At 60.3% G+C, this 21090-nt stretch overlaps 2 protein-coding genes across 2 annotated transcripts; both read left to right on the top strand.

Annotated features, from left to right (window-relative positions):
- Window positions 1–8009: 8009 nt before the first annotated feature.
- On the top strand, window positions 8010–14371 carry NBL1 (NBL1, DAN family BMP antagonist). The gene is made up of 4 exons (XM_088529509.1): window positions 8010–8090; window positions 13517–13705; window positions 13818–13929; window positions 14084–14371. Exons 1-4 carry the CDS (start codon window positions 8014–8016, stop codon window positions 14336–14338), a joined length of 633 nt encoding a protein of 210 aa, XP_088385635.1. The 5' UTR covers window positions 8010–8013; the 3' UTR covers window positions 14339–14371.
- A 3110-nt stretch (window positions 14372–17481) lies between these two features.
- On the top strand, window positions 17482–19436 carry HTR6 (5-hydroxytryptamine receptor 6). Its single transcript, XM_088529494.1, has 3 exons — window positions 17482–18183; window positions 18864–19040; window positions 19110–19436. Exons 1-3 carry the CDS (start codon window positions 17482–17484, stop codon window positions 19434–19436), a joined length of 1206 nt encoding a protein of 401 aa, XP_088385620.1.
- The last annotated feature ends 1654 nt before the right edge of the window (window positions 19437–21090 follow it).

The following is a 21090-nucleotide window of genomic DNA, read 5'->3' as shown; positions in this document are numbered from 1 at the left end:
CTTTTCTGGTGTGTTGACTCTGTATGTGAGTGAGAGCGAGGGAAGGCGAGGAGAGGACTTCAGTTTGGATACCCAGCAGCTGTGACCACCTGGGTAAAGCCTCTGTGGAAGTTCTGCAGCGAAGACAGCCGTCGAATGTTCCTCTGCACTCTTGCAAGGCAACCCCCATCAAACACGCAGTTCAAAGAAGCATTCCCACCTCATAAATCACCCGCTAGACCCCTGCCGCTGGGGCTGGTGTTTGGAGAGGAATATAAATACTCCTGTGTCCTGTTTGTTCAGTTGCCCTTTAGAACTGAAAGTTGGTCCACTCCAAAGAGGCATAATGGAAAAGGGCAGCTCCAAGCCCTGCGACCGCTCGCTGGCTGCTGCTGTCCCTCGAAGCCTCGAGCGCTGGCGGGAGCAGCGTCCGCAGCCTCCCTGCCGCGGGGGGTAATTGGACAGATGCACCGGGCAGCTGGCGCGGCGCCTGCCTCGGGGGTGATTGTTTTTTCATCCCTCTTCTGTGGGAGACCGTTTAGATTTCAGCGTCTGGGAATGGGTCGCAAATATTTAAAGCTGTTTCTTGCCTTGGCAAGTCACTGATCCAAGTACTCCCTCGTACTTTAGGTTTACCCCAGCCCTTGTAATTGTTTGTTGGCACGTAGCCTCCTGCTCTTCTCCTGGCTTGAGAGGTCTCCTGCAACAGTTCTTTGCTTGGTGCATTTCTGTAGCTGTTGAGATGGCTCTTAAGGACTTTTCTTCCCTGCAGTTAAGATGCTTGCTGTGTTTATGTCCATGTAGCACAAGCTGCAAATACAGGTCTGCTGAAGGAGCATTAAAGGTTGATCCCGAGCTTGCACTTACTTAAAGCCTGTTCTGCTCCATGGTGAGCACAGGCAGATGGAAGAATGACAACAAATTCCTCTCCAGAAAGGGGAGACAATGAAAAGCAAGTTGTGCAATGTTTGTTTTTTAAACCATGCCAGAAAAGGGGGCGGACTGAGGGGCAGCCTTTTGAGTGTAGAAAGCTTGAGAAACTCCTTATCCCGTTGAGCAACGGACCTGGCGTTTGGTGCCGGTGTTCCAGGCGTCCTGCACCTCTTTGAGGCCCTTGTGTGTGGATCCTGCACCCCGAAGAGGCACCTTGAGCTGTGCCCAGAACCAACAGAGGCCAGAGAGGTAGCCTAGAGCCATGGACTTGTGAAACAAAATAGCTTTAATGCCAGAGCAGCATTAAAGACTGTCAAAGCATGATACCATCCAGGACCATTGCTCGAGCATGTCCTTGTTTTTCCACCTCCTCCCTTGCCGGACTGCATTCATCAGTCAGGTCAAAACAGCTTATTGGAAACAGGATCTCTTTCTTTCCCATTTTGAATCATTTTATCTGGCCCCAATTTTTAATTTGAACTATGTACTTTGGAGCCACAGCTCCTCTGCGGTTTGGAAAGTGTTTTTATTGAGCTCTGTGTGTATGTGCTGCAACGCTAGCAGTCTGGGAAGCCAGGGGACTGGGCTGGAGAGAAGAGCAGCGACCTGGGCAAGAAACTGGAGACTAAAGCAGAAGCGGCCCCTGGTTGTATCCCCCTCCATGCAGAAACAAACCCCTTGGCGCGCTGCGTTTGGGCTCTCCGTGGTGGCTGCTTCGCTCACTTGGTGTCCTGGTAGTTAGGGGATCCCATGAGTTGTTTCTCTCTGCTGCAGCTCAGGTACCGGCGCTTGTTCCTAGTCCTGCTGCTGGGGACAGTGATCGAGCGGTCCCTCCTGGCCTGGGATCCCAAAGGGAATCTGTGCTCCCCACAATGTGTTATTTACTGCTGCCTTGCAAAGGACGGAACAAGTTTTCCTGCTTGTTACTGTACAATTCACTAGTGTAAGTGTGGAAATGCTTTACATGGTCTTGCACAATTTTAGAGTGGAATTTAAATTTTCTCATTTTTCTTTAAAGGAGGTAAGCGCTGAATGTGTTTGCTTTCCACAGCTGCCTTGATTTTGCACTGTACGTATGTATGTATACACACACATGCACATAGCTAGTACATAATTCATCTGTACTTGGTTCAATTAAAATTCTATTATTCAAAGCCTATTTTTGAACCTGTCCATGTAAGCTGTGCAAAATATCTCCTTTTGAGGACAAGTCTCCTGTTTCCCTCTATGGGAATGAGACCATAGTGTTCCCAACTGAGGTTGGAATAGGAATGGTTTCCTGCTGCTTGATTTCTAATTACATAAATGGAAGAGGAAAAAGTGGAAATTCTAAGTACCAAAAGGCATGTTAAATTTAGTATAATACACTCATCTGGAAACTATCACATTTTTTCTTCTTCTTAAGCCTGCTGAAATCATTGCTTCGTCTAACTGTAGCATGATTTGGACCGGTACCAAAAAGTGCAAACAAGACAGGCCTAAAAAAGTCAGGTGTCCCTACCCAAAACTTAATGGGACCTTTGAATGGAGAAGTTACTCCATCATCCTGGAGAAATTTTAATAGGAAAATGGTAGGTATGAAGTGAATAAAGAAACCACATCTCTATCTGGGGGAGGAAAAAAAAATGTTTGCTGAATAGAACTGGTTTTGAGCATTTAACAACTCCCCGAGTGTTTGACTGGCCACAAATGTGACTGAACAGCTTGATTAGATGTCTGCTGAGGCTTTGAGATGAATAAACAACTCACGGAAAAGCAGAGACTGCAGGAAAAAAAAATCAAGCTGCTTTTCTGTTGTTTATCTGAGTTCTTCGTGTTTGATCAAGATACCGTCATTTCTTTGTATTTCAATCATGCCTAGCAGGCCGAGCCAAGAGCAGGACCTTGCTGTATGTGGTGCTGTACACACAAATAAAAACCAGTCCCTGCCCTGGAGAATTTACAAACCAAACAGATGGGATTAAGGGAGGTAGAAGGGTTTATAATTCCCATTTTAAAGATAGGCGAAGCTGTAGCCAAGGTCAGCGCTAAGTCTTGGAGGGAATGTGGCATGCAGCTGAGGCTCTCGTTGGAGTCTGGAGCCGTTGACTCCATCGCCTTCCTTTCTGACTTGTTTTTTGCTTGGCAGGTCATGGAGTCTCGGGGGAAAGCTGCCCGCTCCGTGCTCTGGGAGACTCCCGCAGGGTATGTGCTGTAACCATTCGCTGTCCTCACGTTGCCCCAGATCCCTCGTAGCAAATCCCAGGAGCTGGGAGTTCTGTTTTCTTGCCTGTTGGATGATTGCTTCTAATGGGCACAAAACGCACATGTCCTCAGTGTTGGCTTCAGTGTAAATCTGAAGATTTACAAGCTAAGATGTAAGGAGATAAGGTAATAAGATGTATTCGAACTTTTTGTATCACGACCACGTCTAGAAGCCCTTCTTAGGCACTGGAAACTGCTGTGTTAGGTGCAAGGTGAGCGCAGTGCCAGAAGATGGTCCCTGCCTTAGGAGCTGGTCACCACCTGGACCGTAGTCTTAAATAGGAAGTTCAGTAACATGGACAGAGGGGGACATCAGGGGACAGTAGCCTTGGGACAGCCAAAGTGCACTGGGAATAGCCTAACTGGTAGGTCTTCCAGAGAGTTCACAAGGCTGCTTCTCCAAAGGAAAAGGAATTGGGTTTTCCACATGTTTTCCGTGTGTTCCCCTCGCGCTCCTGGAGCAATGCAGGAGGCAGCGCGAAGGCGCTTGCTTTCACAAGCAAGTGCTTGGGTGGGTGACTGGGCTCAAGGAGGCTGCAGTTATCCTGGTGGTGAGAGATGGGTTGGAAACGATAGGAGAAAAAAAAATAGAGCTATAGCTCTTACACCTTGCCTAGAAGGGGGAGGCTAGTGGGGAGCCGGAGAGGATGTGCTAGGAAAGCCACGGCTTGCAGCCCTGCTCTGCATCCGCCAGACGTTGCCGAGCATTTCTGCTGCTCTGTGTTTTGCTACTGGCAGGGCTGGCCGCGTTTTGTTGCTTTCCCCTCAGCACACCCATCCCAAAGCAATAAACCGGCGTTGTCTTCCCCCTCGCGCTCTCCCGCCCCATCCCTGCCTTTGTGAGCGGGGCTGGTGCGGATTTTGGCACGCTGGCCCCGGTAGGCAGCTGGATGCGAGGCAGGCTGAGCCTCAACTGCTCGGAGAGCCCAGCGCTAAGGCCACCCACGGTGAGTGCCTGACTGCGAGGGAAATGGAATGGGAACGAAGTTTATGGAAATTCAGCTGGGGGCTGCTGCTTCTCCTGTGACTTCTGGCTGTCAGCACTTCGCTGTGCGCAGAGCTGCGTGTTCTGGTGGTGGACACTCACCTCCCGCATCTTGTAAAGATGCTGGGAAAGTTGGCAGTGGCTAATAAATCACTCTTCATCTCTCCTCTTTGTTGGGGCTGCTTGTAGGGACCCCAGCTCTGTTTTAGAAGTGTCTTCCCCTTCCTAGGAGCGGTCATGCCCTTATCAGTTCAAATTCAGTTCATAAATCTCTAGTTGTATGAAGGAGTGTGTTTCTTTTTAGAAGGTCTAGAGGGTATTCTGCCTCCCCCCAGGTCTCTGCCTGAACTAGTGACTGACAGCTTAACCCCAAGCCATCACTAATCCCAAGAGCCATGCATTCCCTGCGGATTTAGGAGCCAGTGGTGACGGAAGGTTTCTAACTCACCACCGAGGTGCGTGTCATTCCCTGGGGCATAATGTGCATTTTGGAGGCTGCTTCAGAGTCAGCTCGGCTCCATGCTGCCTTGCAGTGCTTTGCTGCCCAGAGGACAGTTGTGGTCCTGCAGTTTGCCCTGCTTGTTTGCTGACATCCACAGCGTTTTCAGAGGCCCTTTTTAAAAGAGTAACCAGCACTGCTGCTTGTGTTGGGGCTGAGGTGTGGGCACTGCAGCTCGCTGCAACACCCGAACGCTCGAGGGCTGACACGGGTAACCGGTGACCCTGAGCAAGTTCCTCCGCCTCTCCGAACCTCAGCTTTCTGCCCTGTAAATAAGAAGTGAGGAAACGCTCTCCTCTTGGTTGTGGCATTGAGACCAGCAGGTTATAGCTAGGGACTGTAGGTCCCCGTTTTGTGAAAGACTTGCAGGGGTTACACCTGGTAAGGGACTAAACATCCCATCCTCACTGCAAAACAAGGGACACACTGGTCCTTAAGCAACAGGAACATCAGGAATGTGCGTGGAGACTGATTGGGTGGCCAGCTTAAAATATGGAAGAAGCTTCCTGGAAGGGAAGGAAATGCAAGAACTGAAGGGTTTGCAGAACAGGAGGAGGCAGAACGAGGCGGTGGCGCGAGGCTGAAGAGCAGCCCACGCAGACGGTCCGCGGGGCGCTCAGGTGCATTAACGGGGGGTTCACCCCTACTGTGTCTGAACCAACGCTGGAGCTTTTCTGGAGCCCTTTTCTACCCAAGTTTCTGCGCTCCACCTGGGAGTAACGGGGTGAAATGCAATGACCTGTAACACACATGGATTCAGAGCAGATGATCTAACTGTTCCTGCGGGCCATAAATTCTCCTCGACTTCTAAGGCCATAAAGGTTGACTGCATCATTCTTGGTCTCTGTCCCGTGGCTTAATCTGGAATGAACTAAAGGCAGAATTGTTTCAGCTCAGAGATCCTGTTGGTTAGAGGCTCCCTGAAGATGTCCCTGGCCGGGTTCTCAGATGGAAGACAACCTCTTTCCATACTTCCATGCCGCTGGTTACCTCTTTGTTCTTCCAGCTCCTCCCTTTTGGATTGTTTTCTCTTCCTCCGTTTTGTTTGAGGGAATGGTTGATGATATGTGTTTTGTTTTGTTTTGTTTTTTTCCTTTTTCCAGGCATGAGGCCCAGGTTTGGTTTTTTTGCTTTTGTTTTTCTCCGGATTACATGGTTTCCCAGATAATCTGTTGGGAGATGGGGTATTTCGTGTGTCAATAAATACATCTTCAAACCGTAGCTGGGTGGAAGCCTAGGGCTGGGCTTGCAGGGGTGTCTGAGGCTGGAGAAGCACGGGAAGGACTTTGGGAAAGGCCTTTGGTCATGCACCACGTCACGCTGAGCAGAGACAGCGAATCCGCGGGAGGTTTTTAAGGCCTGCGGAATGTTACCTCCAATCCCTGGGAACATCCTCGTGGGGGACACACGGGAGGCTCCAGTTTACTATCTGCTAACATGTGGATTTTACATCCATATTAGGAATAAATGGAGGTAGGCTGGCAGGCAGAGAGGAGGTCAGGGTGACTCCTGCGCGCGCGGGATGAGCCTTGAGCAGCGGCTTCCCCGTCTGGCCCGCGGAGGAACGTGAACTGCAGCAGCTCCTGCAGCCGCCGTGAGGCCCTTGCAAAAATTGAAACCAGAATAACGAAGAATCGGTCCAACGCTAACGCGGATCTGCTGGCAGTATGAGCTGAAGATTTCTGGCCCGGTCCCCCTGGCAAGTTACAGTCAGCCCCTCATCGGCTGCAAAGCTCCGAAATCACAATCCTGCTCCAGGGCAGGCGCAGAGGGAAGGAATGAAAACAGGCTTGTCCAGGTCCCGCATTTCTCTGATGTGATAAACCACACCCTCTAAAATATGAAAATGCAGTTATCACCTTAAGGTTTATATTTGCATTTACCTTCTGGGATTAGCTGGGGAGCAGGAGAGTTTAATCCATTGGGACACCACAAAAGGAGCCTCGTTTTCTCTCTGTTACCTCTGCTTCCCAAATGCTGAAATTCCCTGGGAGTAACCGGAGCGGGGAAGCCGGGACTGCTGGTGTTGGGTGCTTTCCCTAAAGGAAAGTCCCCTGCAAACTGAGCAGGGGAAGGAGCAAGGCCCCGCTGCTGGGGAAGAGAGGGAAGGAGGGAAGAAGGCACCTGGGCAAGGTGGAAAGGGAGCGAGTAAACACTCTGGGGCTTGCGTGGAGTTGGGAAGGGTGCTTTTCTTTTTCTTTTTAATATATCTCTATACACGGCTGCCCCAGGGCCCTGACGTGCTGCAGGGAAACAGCAGCGCCCGAGGCAGGGACGGCGCCAGGAGCTGCCGGAGGCACCACGGCGGGATCCGAGGAGCAGCTGCCCCGAGGGCTGCGGGGCCGCGAAGCGCCTGCGGGTCGGTCCTGCACTGCCAGCAGGTCCCGGCGCCCCAGGAACGAGGGACGGGAGCTGTCGGGCAGCGCCGGGGGGGACAGCTCAGCGCTTGTTCAGGCACAAACCCAAACTCCGAGCGGGAGGCGGGAGCCGCTCGCGGGTCCTGCCCGGCCAGCGGGGCCTGGGGAGCCGCTGCGCGTCCTGGGGAGGGACAGGGTCCCGCCTGCTCCTCCGGACACCGGCCCGCGGACCTCGTGTGCTCACATGGATTTCGCCTGGAGGCCCCCAGGCAGGTGCTTCAGCACTGGCCGGATCTGCCACGTATTTTCCCTTGCTCCATCCACAGGCTAAAGAACTGGCACCGCGTCTCTTGCAGGACTCTGCATGTTCTCTTCCCGTTTTTCACTTCCTGCAGAATCTTTATAGACATATAGATCTTATAGATCTTCCTGTGCAGATCTTTATACTGGGAGCCAGCAAAGCTCCCCAGGCCTTGCGGGGAGCCGTGGTCTGGGTGCTGCCGCGGCGGCCGCCGGGACGTTCATCCCGTCTTCGCAGAACTGGCGGCTTTCGGTCCCCAGCGGTTACCTTAACTGGAAGGGAGCGGTGAACAGGGTCCCCCGGGAACGAGGGTGGCGTGAGGCTTTTAGAGAAGGCCGAGGAGGAAAGAAGAAGGAAAGAAGGAAAAGCAAAAGGAAAAGAAGGAAACTATGAGACAGTGACAGAGGGGACAGAGACCCCGCCGTGCGGGGGGGATGGAGCCCCTTTCCTGGGGCTCCCCCAGGGCCGGATCCCGCTCCGCTCCCGGCTTCCTCCCTCGTCCTCCTCCTCCTCCTTCCTCCCTGCCCCGATCCCTCCCCGCTCCCCCCCGGCCGCTTGTGCAATCGCGAGCGGCGCTGGCGGCACCGCCCGGAGCCCGGCACCGGCGGGGGGGGCGGGAAGGAGGGAGCCGGGCGGGGAAGGAGGGAAGGGGCGAGGGAAGGGGGAGGCGGGAGCCGCCGCTCCGCCCCGCGCCTCCGGGGGCCGCGGCGCCGAGATGCGGGAGCCGCCGGGCACGGCCGCCCGCGGCCCCGGCTGCGCCGCCGGCCCCGCTGCGAAGCGCCCGCCCGCCCGGTGAGTCCCGCGCCGCGCCCCGCGCCGGCTCCCGCGGCGCCGCCGAATCCTCCCGGCCGCGCGAGCGGAGCGAAAACCGGGCGGCCGGCGGGGCGAAGCGGCCGCGCGGCCCCGGTCCCCCCGCGCTGGGGCCGCCGACAAAAGTGCGGCGGGGAGAAAGCGGGGACTTGGCGGCGCTGGCCGGGCGGGGAGGCGGCCGCACGGCCCGGGAGCGGCGGCTCCCGGGGATGGTTTTTCCAGCCGCGAATCCCGCCGACGGTTCGGGGGCTGCGCGGGGTCTCACAAAGGACCGCGCTCGGTGCGGCCGAACCTGCTCCGTGAGTCCCGGCTCGGCGCTTGGCCCGGGCTCCGCACCGGGGGCTGCTCTGTTCGCAGCGAGATCTGGGGAGGGCAGGACCCGACCGAGCTTGTTCCGAGCTCACGCTAGAGCCGATGCCTCGATCCCGGTGCTCTCCCGGCGCTCTTGTGCGGGCACCGTCCACTGCGCCGGGCACCGCGCGCGGGGCGTGCGTGGCCTTCCCGGCTTTGCCCCACGGGTGTTTTTTGGGGAGGAAATTTGCACCGTGCCAAAGCAAGCGGCAGAGATCCCCGCTGTGCAGCCCGGGCTTTCCCTTGCGCTTTTAAGCCAGGAGCTTCACGTCCTTTTTGGAAAGTCCACGCAGCCCCGAATGAGCTGCGCACAAAGGGCATTTCGGCTCTTCCGCCTGCAGTTTCCCGGCTGCAGAAAGGCAGCTCTCCTCCGGTTTATCAACTGTGGGATGGGAAACAAGATTTGCCTCCAGGATAAGAAATCCGAAGAGTTTGCAAACAGCCCGAAGAAGATCCTGGGAGCTCCACGCCCTGCAGGGGGTTTCGGGGCCCTGTCGGAGCCCCGGCAGCAGCGGCAGGATTGAGCCCGCGCCGCCGTCGCTCTCCGGTGCGACCCGGCCTCCTGCTCCGCAGCCGAGGGAAGCGGATGCTGAGCCCAGGTGTGGGAAGGGGTGGAAAAGTCCCGTGCTCCGTTTGTGTTTGGTTTCTCCCTGCTTCCCGGGCCTGATCCTGCGACTGCGAGAGAAATGGCAAGTGCTGGGCCTGGTCCCCATCACGGCTAAATGCAAGTGGAAGCCGGGCTGCGACTGCCACCGCGTTTGATACTTTGTCATCAGAGCTCACACGGATATTGGGAATAACAGAGCTTGAGGTCTGTATCATCAAAACAGAAAAGGCCGGTGCGATATAAAGCAGCAATTAAAGAAAAGGAGCGTCAAAGAGCAACACTGAAGTCACTGGGATTTGGCTGTCCCTGGAATATGGCCCACGCGGGTGCAAAGGGAGACGGTAAGAGCGAGCCTGATACGTCGCTGAAACTCCCCAGCTTCGGGTTAAATTATAAATAATGATAATAATCAAAAGGCTGCAGGCTTTGCAAAGAGCTGAACGCCCTTCCTTCCTCTGCGTGACGTTTTCCGAGGATTCGTATGTGGCCTGGACACTTCTCCGCGAGCGCTCGGCGCGGGGACGTCCGCGTGGGAGACGCCGGCCGGGGCGGGAAGGGCGGCGGGCGCCGTGGGGCCCGGGCCCCGGCGCGGCTGCGCTGGCGGCGCCGCTTCCCCCTCTCCCCGGGGCTCCCGGCGCGTTCCCAGCAGGTGTGCGACCGCGCGCGGCCAGGAGGGATTCCCGAGCCTGCGGCAGAGGCGTTTTCCCGGCAGGGATTGTGCTTAAGGCTGAAGGAATCGAGCGGGTGAAATAAATCACCAAAAACTCCTTATTCCGTGGGCATCAGCAGGGCGCTTCTCCAGCAGAGCTCCCTTCCCGAGCTGCTCGCAGCCCACGGGGAACTTTGGAACAACGTTTCCACTTAAAGCAGGGTCGTGTTTTCTCTTCGGCGGCACAAAGTGAGTTTGCTGAGCGCTCAGCACACGCTCGGGAAGCCAGATGGAGGCTCCCGGGGTCCTGAGCGCTTTTGAAATCCCGGCCAAAACGGAGAGGGGAGAGGGCTTGTGAAACCGCCGCGTTTCCCCCTTTCCGCTTTCTTTCTCGGTGATTCACCCGGCCGCGCTCGAGTGGAAATTAATACGTTACGGCAAGGGGAGCTGGCGGCTCGGCCGCTTCGGAAGCGGCTCAGACGGCCGCGCTCAGAGCGAGAAATGACCCGGCTTGGGGGATCGGATCTTGCGCACGTTAAATTACAGACGTCCCCCTAAGGTTGCTCCCTTTTTTTATTTTATTATAATTTCTTCCCCAGTTTTGCAGTGCAGCAAAGGGAGGGCTGGGTCTCCGTGTCGCGCTGAGCCCTCGTCCTCTCGCTGCTCCGGGATCCGCTCTGGCTTCCCGGCGCTCCGTTCTGCTGCTCCCTGCCGGCTTCGGCGCGACGCGGATCGAAGGGGTTTGGGGCACTGCAGCTGGAGACCCCCAAGGAGGGGGAACCTGGGATTTTTTTTCTTTTTTGCAACCAAATTAAAAATGTGAAATATTAACATTTTAGCTAAAAATGAATCTCAAGAAAGGGGAAAGCATTGAACAAATGGAATTGCTCTGTGTTTTTATTTTTAGCCCACAGCAATCTTCCACATTGTGTTCAGATTCAAACTTTTTTTTCACTAAGACTAGTCCATAATTTTTTTTTTGTTTTCTGTGTAAGCAAACATTATTTGAATTGCGATTCCGAAGAGGAATTCCCTGTCATATCCAGGAACCCAGCGCACACAAAAGCCTGAGCGTGAGGAGCCCCGGACCCTCGATCTTTCTGGGACAGGTTGCATTTTTCCCAGCTGTCACCGCACTGGAGAGCTAACGTGCCTTTGCTTCCCTGGAAATGCCAGGAGTCTCTCAGGAGTTTTTGGAAGCTTCGTCTTCCTCTCTGTAACATCTCGCTCACAAAGTTCCTCTCGGAAACTGGGGATTGGAGAGCGTCTCCAGAACAAGCGCTGCCCTTGAGGGACCTGAGGAGCAGCCGAGCTCTTTGGAATAACCCAGCCCGATGCTTGGGGCTTCTCCAAGGATCTGCTCTGAGGATGTGAGCTCAGATCTCCCGCGTCTCCCCTAAGGGCCCCAGCCTTGGCCCGGGCTCCGTCCCCGCGTGTCGGGAGCGTCGCGGAGGCTGCGAGCGGCCGCGAGCCCCGCGTCCCTGCGCCTGCCTTTGTATGTCTGCGGCAACACCGCAAGATCCCAGAGGAGCAAATACGCAGGGATCTACTGAACTCCCTGAGAACTGTTCCCTGTGTCCACCTGTCTTGCATTACGGTGCACACTTCCCTCTGGAAAAAGAGGGCAAAACCGATCAGGTCTTCTCTTTTTTATTCTTTTCCCTCCAGAAGTGTTTGCTTTCCAAAGGGCCAGGAACAGCTGGAGGCTGCCTGGTGGGAACGTGGCCCCCGCGTAATCCCGGCCGTTTTCCTGCAGCCTGCAGCACCGCGGAGATGTTCCCAGCTGCTTCCGAGGGTTGGTGAGAGCCATCCTCCTTCCGATCCCCCCCGGACAGCGGGAAGGAGCCGCTCCAAGCGCTGCCGAATGCCCTGGCCCGCCGCCGGATCCCTGAGACGCTGTTTGTCTGCGGAAGGGACTTAGGGAAGCAACCGGGTCGTGATACGAGTGGGGTTTTCTTCCTTGGGGACATCCATACGTCATCCGTTCAGCCGGCAAGGGGGAAAACTGCAGCGTTCCCTGGTCGTGGCTCTGGAGAAAAGTGAGTGATTCCAACCCGAGCCGCTGGGCCTGCCGGGGCCGAGCTCAACCTTCTGCTTGAACAATTTGGACTGGCAGGAAAAAGGGAAAAAAAGAAAAGGAGAAAAGAGCCACAACACGGAGAGGAAAAAGAGAAAGAGCCCCCGGGGTGCGGGGAAGCGCCTGGGCCGCAGCACGCGGGGTCGGCAGCGGGGACCTCTATTGAATCCGTGACTCTATGGGATCCGCTGCTGGGAAACCTGCTTGGGGGCCGGGTCTCCCTCTGCCCCTTCCCTTTCCTCCCCAGCCGGAGCAGGGCCGGGGGTGCGCAGGGAACACGGAGCTTTTGTCTGCGGCTGCTGCTGGATGGACGGGGCGAGGAGCAGCTCCGCACATGGGATGGAGCCCGCGGCGCCAACCCGGGAGGCCGGATGCTCCGAGATGATCCGTCCTGCGGGGCCAGTGCTGCAGGAGCACACGCACACACAAACACACACACATAAAATGTGCTGCAGGGAAGCAAATCCATCGGGACCAAAGCGTCGGCCTCTCTGCCCTTGGGTATAGACGCCGAAGAACCTGGAAACAAATCCCCCCGGCGCCTGCCTTGCGAGGAAGGAATTTGCTCTGCAGTCGGGCGTGTGGAAGTGAACTTGCGCGCTGCCTCCGGAGGAATTCCAGCTCTCCCAGGGGGTGCGTGCTGGCTGTCCGGGCCAGCTCCCAGCGCTGCCCTGGCCTTGCCTCTCGGGAGCGGGATTCCTCGGCACAGAGCCGCTGGCATTTGAGGAATGAGCAGCGCTCCGTGCGTCGCCGGAGCGGACGCGCTCTGCGGGAGCGCGGAGCCGCCCGGATCGCTGCGGAGAGCCCGGCGCGACGGCGCGGGAGTGCATGGAGCCTGGGATGGAGCCTGCGGAGGCACCGTCCTCCCGCTGCCAGCTCTCCCCATGGGCAGTTCTCCAGCCCCATCCGAGCAGTCTGCACTCCGAACGTGCCACATTCCTGCCCCATCGCGACCCTGGACGTGGCTGAGCTGGTCACAGCCGTGGTTTTGGCTGCGGCCCCCGGGCCAGGGAGGTGTCCGTGCAGGTAGCCGGAGCCCGCGGCGCCCGGCCGAGCTCTCTTCACGCAGAGCCGCTCTCTGCCGCCCGCCTTGGCGTTTCTCCGGGCATTTTTCCTTTCCATTTTGCCTGCCTTGGCAAACCATGGAGGGCTGGAGCCAGGGGAATCAGTAAGAGTCTTTCCAATATGGGCTTTGGATTGTCATCTGGGTAAATAAGCAGAAGGAAATAACATAATGTGGCACAAACAAGTATTTCAGAAAGCCTCTGTCTCTGCCTTCCGCTGCGGCTCCATCCAAACCCTGCAAGGGAAAAAATGTCCTTCTTTCCGTGGTGCTTTTCCAGCTGCCTTTTCCCAGCGACTGAGGATGTTGATGTGGGCGCCCGGACTGGCGAATCCCATAAAGGACGTCGGGGGGGGGAACCCCCCGGCACACCAGGCTCCCAGAGGACCCTGTCCCGGGAGCCGCCGCGCGCCGGCCTCGCGCTGCAGCTCCTGCCCTCCGGAATAGCGGCCGGTTGGGCTGTTCCTCTCTGGCCCGGGAGGGTTTGCAGCTCCTCGCGGCTGCCTTGCAGCGACACCTGCTGCGCGCGGCTCCGAGAGGGGAGCTGCCTCCCGGGAATGCCGCGCCGGGAATGCCGGCTGGCCGCGCCGGCCGCCCCGGGAGCAGGCAGGGCCGCAGCGTGTCCCGCGGCCGCGCTCACGCCGCGCTCTGTCCCTCGCAGGCCCCCGGCGCAGCTGGCCATGATGCTATGGTGCGTGCTGGGCGCCCTGCTGCCCGCGCTGCTGCTGGCCGCGCCGCCCCCCATCAACAAGCTCGCCCTCTTCCCGGACAAGAGCGCCTGGTGCGAGGCCAAGAACATCACGCAGATCGTGGGCCACAGCGGCTGCGAGTCCAAGTCCATCCAGAACAGGTACGAGCGCCCGGACGCAGCCGCCGGAGCGGCCCGGGAAGCCGGTGGCCACGTCCTCCCTGCGCCTGTCGCGGCGGGAGCTCAGATCCCCGTCTCCCTCGTGTCTCCGCAGGGCCTGCCTGGGACAGTGCTTCAGCTACAGCGTCCCCAACACCTTCCCTCAGTCCACTGAGTCCCTGGTTCACTGCGACTCCTGCATGCCGGCCCAGTCCATGTGGGAGATCGTGAGTATCCGCGTCCTTTCCGGGGCTCCCGGCCCTTTGGGCAGGTGGTTTGGGCCAAACTCTGGCTTCGCAGCCGAGCGCTCCCATGACGCGGAGCCGCGGGCGTCCGAGCCCCCGCGCCGGTCCCGCACACTGAGCGCCTCCTCCCGCCCAGGTGACGCTGGATTGTCCCGGCAACGAGGACATCCCGCGCGTGGACAAGCTGGTGGAGAAGATCCTGCACTGCAGCTGCCAGGCGTGCGGCAAGGAGCCGAGCCACGAGGGCGCCCTGTTCAACGTCTACCTGAACGCCGAGGAGAACATGCCCGCCGAGGGCCCCGCGCCCCACCACTACGGCCACCACCCGCAGGAGGTGGAGGAGCCGCCGGCCTCGAGCCACCACCAGCACGAGGAGGAGGCCGAGGAGTGACCCGGCCCCCGGGACTGTCCTTGCAGCCGCGGGCCGGGGCTGGGGAGGGCTTGGGGCGCCCTCGTCGGTCCTTCCCTCGCGGCTTCCCTCGCGCTTTGCTCTCTGGCGCAGGCAGGAGGAGGGCGCGGGGGCTGCTCCAGCCGAACGACTTGCACAAAATAGTAATAATATATTGAGAGAAGCGGGAGGGCGAGCGCCGCGCGGGGCTGCCTGCGGCCTCCCGGATGGGCTGCGCCGTCCTGCCGGAGCCTCCGGGTTTTCCTCCCGGGAAAGGCTCTTGGGGTGGAGGAAGGAAGGCGGCGGCCGCTCCGTGCTCCGGCAGAGCTGCCGGTTACACCGGGGCCACCCGTCCTGCCTCCCCGGCTGGGCGTCCACGGGCTCCGCGGGCCGCGCGGCTCCTCCCGGCGCTGGCGGGATCCCCATCCCTCCCCTGCCCGGGCAGCTCCGGGCGCGGATCGCAGCCCCCGCCCTGGCTCCTCCGGCCGCGCTTTGACCGTGGCCGAGGGAGAAGGGGGACAGGGGAGGGCTGGGGCGGCCCCACTGCTCCCCTCTGCTCCCCTTGTACAAAGCTGATTTCCCTGGCACTGTCCTCACCGGAGCTTCCAGAGCTTGTAAGCGATGCCCGCCTGCCCCCCCTCCTTTTATAGTTGTTTTTGTTTTGTTTTGTTTTGTTTTGTTTCTTAAATAAATTAGATCTGACATCCAGCCCCTGGGGGCTGGCCTGGCTGGGGGGAAGGAGGTTTTGGCACCCGGACCCGGGAGCAGGAGGGGCCAGGGCCTGTGTGAGCGGCACCTCCGTGCGGCCTGTGGTGAGGAAGAGGAGGATGAGGAGGAGGAGGAGGAAGAGGATAAGGAGGAGGAGGATGAGGAGGAGGAGGGAGAGCTGCTGCCCAGCCGCCCCCACAGGGTGCGGGGGCACCCGGCCGTGGTGCCCGCAGCCTCTGGGGCTCCCCCATGGCTCTGTCCTCACCCACCTTCACCAGTTCTGTTGCCACTAGGTGACACTCTCGATCCGGCGCCTCTCGCAGCCTCCGGACGTGTGGCCTCCACGACGGGAATCCGGACAAGGATGCAGACGTCGCTGCCATGAGTGAGGAGCAGAGGACGCTCCCTTTCCGGAGCCCAAGCCTTAGGAATGGCCCCTCTGCTCCAGGAGGGATGGAGGCTCTTCCCGGCTCTTGGAGAGCTGGGATGGGGAAGGTGGAGATGCCCACGCTGCAGCAGATAAACGCCTGGAGCTGGCGCTGGAGACATCCCGAGCGAACAGCTCCATCCCCTCCCGTACAGCGGGAGCCTCCCGGCACAGCCCTGAGGTGCCCGTTGTGCGGAGCGAACCTCACGGTCGCCAGCTGCTTTCCACATCCACCCATTTTTTTCCAAATCTGCCCAATTAAGGATGCAGCGGGCCCGAGGATGGGTCGCGCTGCTGCAGGCTGCTGCGTCATGTTGAGCAGCCTGGGCTCCCTGGCGGGGTCTCTCCGTCGGCCGTGGGTGGCTCTTGGTGACCTGGTTTTGCTTCCGTGCTAGCGGGACAGGCGAGCGGAGCTGCCGGAGCTTCACGGAAGCCCTGCTAGGATTCAGTCCTCATTTCCAGGCCACTGTTTTAAACACGTGGTTTTGATCAGTTGCTGCTTTTCCAACCAGCACGTCCAAACAGACCATGCAGAACACCCCGCGTACCCCGCTGTGGAGGAGCCAGTCCCGATCCAGGCCCTGGAGCAAAAGCTCCGGAGGGAAACGGAGCTGCTCCCAAGCGGGGCCGCAGCTGGGGCGTGGGAAGCAGCCGTGACGGTCACGGCAGCGGCTTCGCGTGGGGAGGTCCTGGGCGTGTGGCCTCGGGCTGAGTTCCTGCTCCCTTCGGTGCAGATGGCCGAGGACGGAGCAATCCCGGTGCGGGCGCTCCCTGGGTCTGCGTCTCCGGCTGCACCGTAGCCCCCTGTGCTGGCTGGCCCCGGGAGTGGAGCTGGCCAGGAGCATCCGAGGAGAGGGAAGGCGGGAGGGGATGGATCCCGGGAGGGGATGGATCCCGGGAGGGGATGGATGCCGGAGAGCGTGTCCTGGTGCGAGGGCAGCCTCTTCCCAGCAAAGAGCCCGGAGGGGCGCTGGGCAGTGCCGGGGCTGTATCCCGGCGCGGAGCTGAGCCCTGTTTTGCACCTCCCTTGCTCCGATGTGGTTTTCAGCCTCCTCGTCTCCCTGAATCTCCCTTGTCGCTTGTGATTCCGGGGCTGTCCCTGCGCTCCCGCCGGCGCGGCCTGTCCCTTTAAGGCAGAACGGGGACCTCTCAGGCTGCCACTTTGCGGAGTTGAGCCCAGATCCCCGTTTCCAGCAGCTTTCTGCTCTGCCGCCGCCTCTCCCTGCCTCCCCGCTCCACCTCTTCCGAAGCGGCGCCGTCTGGGCATCCTCTGCAGAGCGTCGCAGCGGAGCAGGTGGCAGCGGCCGCCCCGCGGCTCCGCTCTCCCTCCCCGTGGCCCCGCGGCCGAGCTCGGGCACAGGCGGCTCCAGAGGCTCCGGCGTGCGGGGATGGAGCCCAGCAGCTAGGCAGGGGGAGGCGGCCAGCGCGGCACCTGCAGCCGGAGCATCCCGGAGACCGGAGCATCCTGAGGACCAGAGCATCCCGGACACCAGAGCATCCCAGGGACCAGAGCATCGCAAGGACCAGAGCATCCCGGAGACCAGAGCATCCCAAGGACCAGAGCAATCCAGGGACCAGAGCATTCCAGGGACTAGAGCATCCCGAGGATCAGAGCATCCCAGGGACCACAGCATCGTGGAGACTGAAGCATCCAGAGCATCCCAGGAACCAGAGTATCCCAGAGACCAGAACATTGTGGCACCTCAAATGCCGCAGCACCCTGGGCATCCCCAGCATTGTGGCTCCCTCAGCATTGTGGCATCTGGAGCATCCCCAGTGTCCCCTGGCATCCAGGATTGCCCTGCAGGGACGCTGGAGCACACGGGGATTTGCAGGGACAAGGAAACACCCGGCTGTGAGTGACGGGCAGGGAAAGGTCTCCCTTGCTGCTCGGCTCGCGGGGCAGAGGTGGTGGAGGAGCAGAGGACGGCAGAGGACGTGGCGAGCGCTGGTGGCCTCGAGCTGGCCATGAGCTAGAGGGTCCCGCCGGCTCCGCGAGCCCTCGGCCCTCATGGAGGGCACCGCAGGGGTGCCCAACGCCAGCGCACGGGGCGAGCGCGCGCCGCCGCCGGGGAGCGGCTGGGTGGCCGCTGTCCTCTGCCTCATCATCCTGCTGACGGCGGCGGGGAACTCCCTCCTCATCCTCCTCATCGCCAGCCAGCGCTCGCTGCGCAGCGTCTCCAACTACTTCCTGGTGTCGCTCTTCATGTCCGACCTGCTGGTGGGGCTGGTGGTGATGCCGCCCGCGATGCTCAACCAGCTCTACGGCCGCTGGGTGCTGCGGGGCGACTTCTGCTCGCTCTGGGCAGCCTTCGACGTCATGTGCTGCAGCGCCTCCATCCTCAACCTGTGCGTCATCAGCCTGGACCGCTACCTGCTCATCATCTGCCCGCTCAAGTACAAGCTGCGCATGACGCCCGCGCGGGCCCTCTGGCTCATCCTGGCCACCTGGAGCGTGGCTGCGCTGGCCTCCTTCCTGCCCATCGAGCTGGGGTGGCACGAGCTGGAGCGCGAGGCCGGCGCGGCGCGCGGCGAGGAGGAGCAGTGCCGGCTGCTCGTGAGCCTGCCCTACGCCCTGGGCGCCTCCTGCCTCACCTTCGTGCTGCCCTCCGCGGCCATCTCCTTCACCTACTGCCGCATCCTGCTGGCCGCGCGCAGGCAGGCGCTGCAGGTGGCTTCGCTGGCCTCCAACGCGGCCGAGCCCTCGGCGCAGGTAACGCGTGCGGGCGCCTTCCCGCTCCGGGACAGCCGCCGTGTTGAGCTGGGGAGGAGGGATTGAACAAGGGCGAGCGGGGAGCAGGACGGAGCGCCCGGGTTGGTGCCGCTGGACCACAAAACCCCCCAGATCCCCGGGCTCGTGGGTGTTACAGCCACGAGGCGGCCGCGCTCAGGGGTGTTTCTGTTTCTTCATGAGAAATCGCTGCTGAAGCCACTGGCAGCTCTAATTCGTCCGTAACCGGCTCTACTGGCATCGTGTGCTGCGGGGAAAAGGAGCTGAATTGCCTTTGCGGCCCTTGAGGTAGTCTGTTGTCCTCTCTTTTACGAAAGGAGACGGGACGCTCCGACCCAGTCAGCTCTGCTCCGCAGGGGGCACACTGGAAAATGAGAAGCAGAGGCTAAACAGCCTCAATATTATAAAATATTTATATATATTTTTGCCTGCCTGTGTGCAGGGGAGTTGGACTAGATGACCTCTAGAGGTCCCCTCCAACCTTCAGCATTCGGTGATTCTATGATCGGGGACCCGACAACCAGCCCTGCGGCCTTCCCGTCAGGAAAGGATTTAGGGCCAGGGATGGGAGCGTGCGCCACCCTTCTGCCCCTGCCAGGAGGGAGATAACGGGAATAGCGGTGGAAGGGAAATCCTGGGCACTTCCTGCTTTCTCCTCGCAGGACTTGCTGCCGCCGGTGCCACTGTCCCCGGGCGGGCGGCGCGCGGCGAGCGGCGAGGGCAGGCGGTGGGGCAGCAAGCACAGCAAGAAGGTGCTCAAGGCCAGCCTGACGCTGGGCGTCCTCCTCGGCATGTTCTTCGTGGCCTGGCTGCCCTTCTTCGTGGCCAACGTGGCGCAGGTGAGGCGGGGGGCGCGGGGCCGCGCGGCGGCGCCGCCGGGGGGTAACGCTCGCTGTGTCCCCCGCCAGGCCGTCTGCGGCTGCGTCCCGGCCGGCCTCTTCGACGTGCTCACCTGGCTGGGCTACTGCAACAGCACCGCGAACCCCATCGTCTACCCGCTCTTCATGCGCGACTTCAGGCGGGCCCTGGGCAGGCGGCTGCGCTGCTGCCGGTGCGGGGGGCAGCCGCGGCCCCGCACGCTCTCCCCGTGCACAAGGAATTCCAACAGCGGCGCCCGCGCGGCCGCCTCGCTCCAGACCGGCCTGGCGCTGCAGGCCGAGAGCGACTCCGGCCGCTCCGGTGGCCCCCGCGCGCGGGAGCATCCGGCCGCAGCGCGCGGCTCCCCCGTGGCCTGAGCGGGGCTCCGGGTACCGGCGCGGAGGGCGGATTCGCTCCCGGCTGCTCCGAGACGTCGTCTTTGCCCCGGTGACGCTGTGTGAGGGCTGAGCAGCTCCGGGGGCCCTTCCGCTGCTTATCCTGCGCCTTGGACCTGCGCCTTGAGCGACGGAGCCCCAGAACCAGGTGGGTTTTCCCGCTCGTGCAGCTCCGTGGATCCCTCCCCGGCTCCCCCAGAGAGGAGCCGCGGGGGAGGCCCCGTCCGGAGCTTCCCGGGCTCCGGAACCCGGCGAGCGTCACAGCAGCTCCCCGGCCAAACGGGCCCGGAGCTGCCCGGCCGCCCAAGACAGCAGCGCGGCCGCGACGGAGCCGCATCCTGGATCGGGAACAGCCGGCACCCCCGGCTCTGAGCTGGAGGCAAACGGCTCCGCGGCCGCTCGGCAGCGCGCAGGCGTGCGGGGCACTGCGGCCATCGGGGTGTCCCGGCGGGAGCGAGGAGGGAAATTTGCCTTCATCCCACAACTTGGTATTTTTGGAGCAAGATCAGGATACTCTGCTCTGAGGACCCGTCTGTGTGCAGAGCGTGCCACTGGAAAACAGGCCTTCTTTTCCTAAAATATTGAAGCAAATTTTTAAGCAACAGTGGCCAAGGTGCCCCGCCACAGCCCTCCTTGCAGCCATGAGCGGAGCGTGAATAATGTGAAAGTGGCACCTGAAACCTCCAAATTTCCCTCAAACGCCTTTAGCTGCAGAGCTTGGGCAGGGGAGATCTCCTGCCATGTCCCCCTCCCAGCCCGCCCCGTTTCTCACCCTTCTCGAGACCAAAACAAGGGTTTTTAGGCCCAACTTGACATTTATTTGCTACAAAAGCCCTTGTGGCAGGGCTGGCGGCCGGCGACCCGTGACCACAGCAAGCAGGGCACCAACTGCACGCTCATATACCAGAGGGTTTAATCCCTCTCGCCCAAGCAGCGAGTTAGCTCGGTTTGGAGCTCAAGCATGAAAATAAATAGGCAGATTTTTTCCATACACATAAAAACAGACTTTGGCGACGGCCAGGGAAGAGGGGAGCTGAAACCAGCCAGGGCAGTCACAGTTCTACCCCCATCGTGAGTTAATGGGAACCTCCAGCCCTGGACACGGGAGCTGTTCGCGGAGCGTCGGGGTGTCCCCCGAGGGGCTGCTCCGTTGTCACCCGCTCAGCTGCGTCTTCCTGGGCTGCCCCCACGGGCTGGGAAGGGAGGGCCCTTTCCGGACACGTGCCCAGTCCCATGGGATCTGCAGGACAACACGGGGCAGGGGACGAGGGCAGGGGAGCGCGGCTGGCAGTGCGATGCTAGGGAGGGAGTAGGAATCGGCTGGATTTATGTCTACCCTACGCCAAGCACTGATTGGATTTCCAGCCAGTCAAAAACCGAGACTAGAGGGGGCTTCTGAGGCCAGAGATGTGTGTGGGACCTGGAGTGAAAGGCCCTGCAGAGCCCCGAGGAGCTTTACGGAGGCAGGAGGCCACAGAGCAGGTCTCCGACAGCGCGGAGGCCTCCGGGGGCAGCGGCGCCGCTGCTCTTCCCGCCGTGCCGAGGGGCCGTGGGATGGGGCACACGGGTGTCCCCAGCCGAGAGCGCGAGCACCAGCCCTGCCCTGCGCCCGCGGTGCCGCGGGGAGAGCGGGCGG

Source organism: Tinamus guttatus, unplaced genomic scaffold, assembly GCF_059628265.1.
Source record: "Tinamus guttatus ecotype Peru unplaced genomic scaffold, ASM5962826v1 Tinamus_guttatus_pri_ptg000332l, whole genome shotgun sequence".
NCBI lineage: Eukaryota > Metazoa > Chordata > Aves > Tinamiformes > Tinamidae > Tinamus > Tinamus guttatus.
This window is presented reverse-complemented; position numbering and strand designations above follow the sequence as displayed.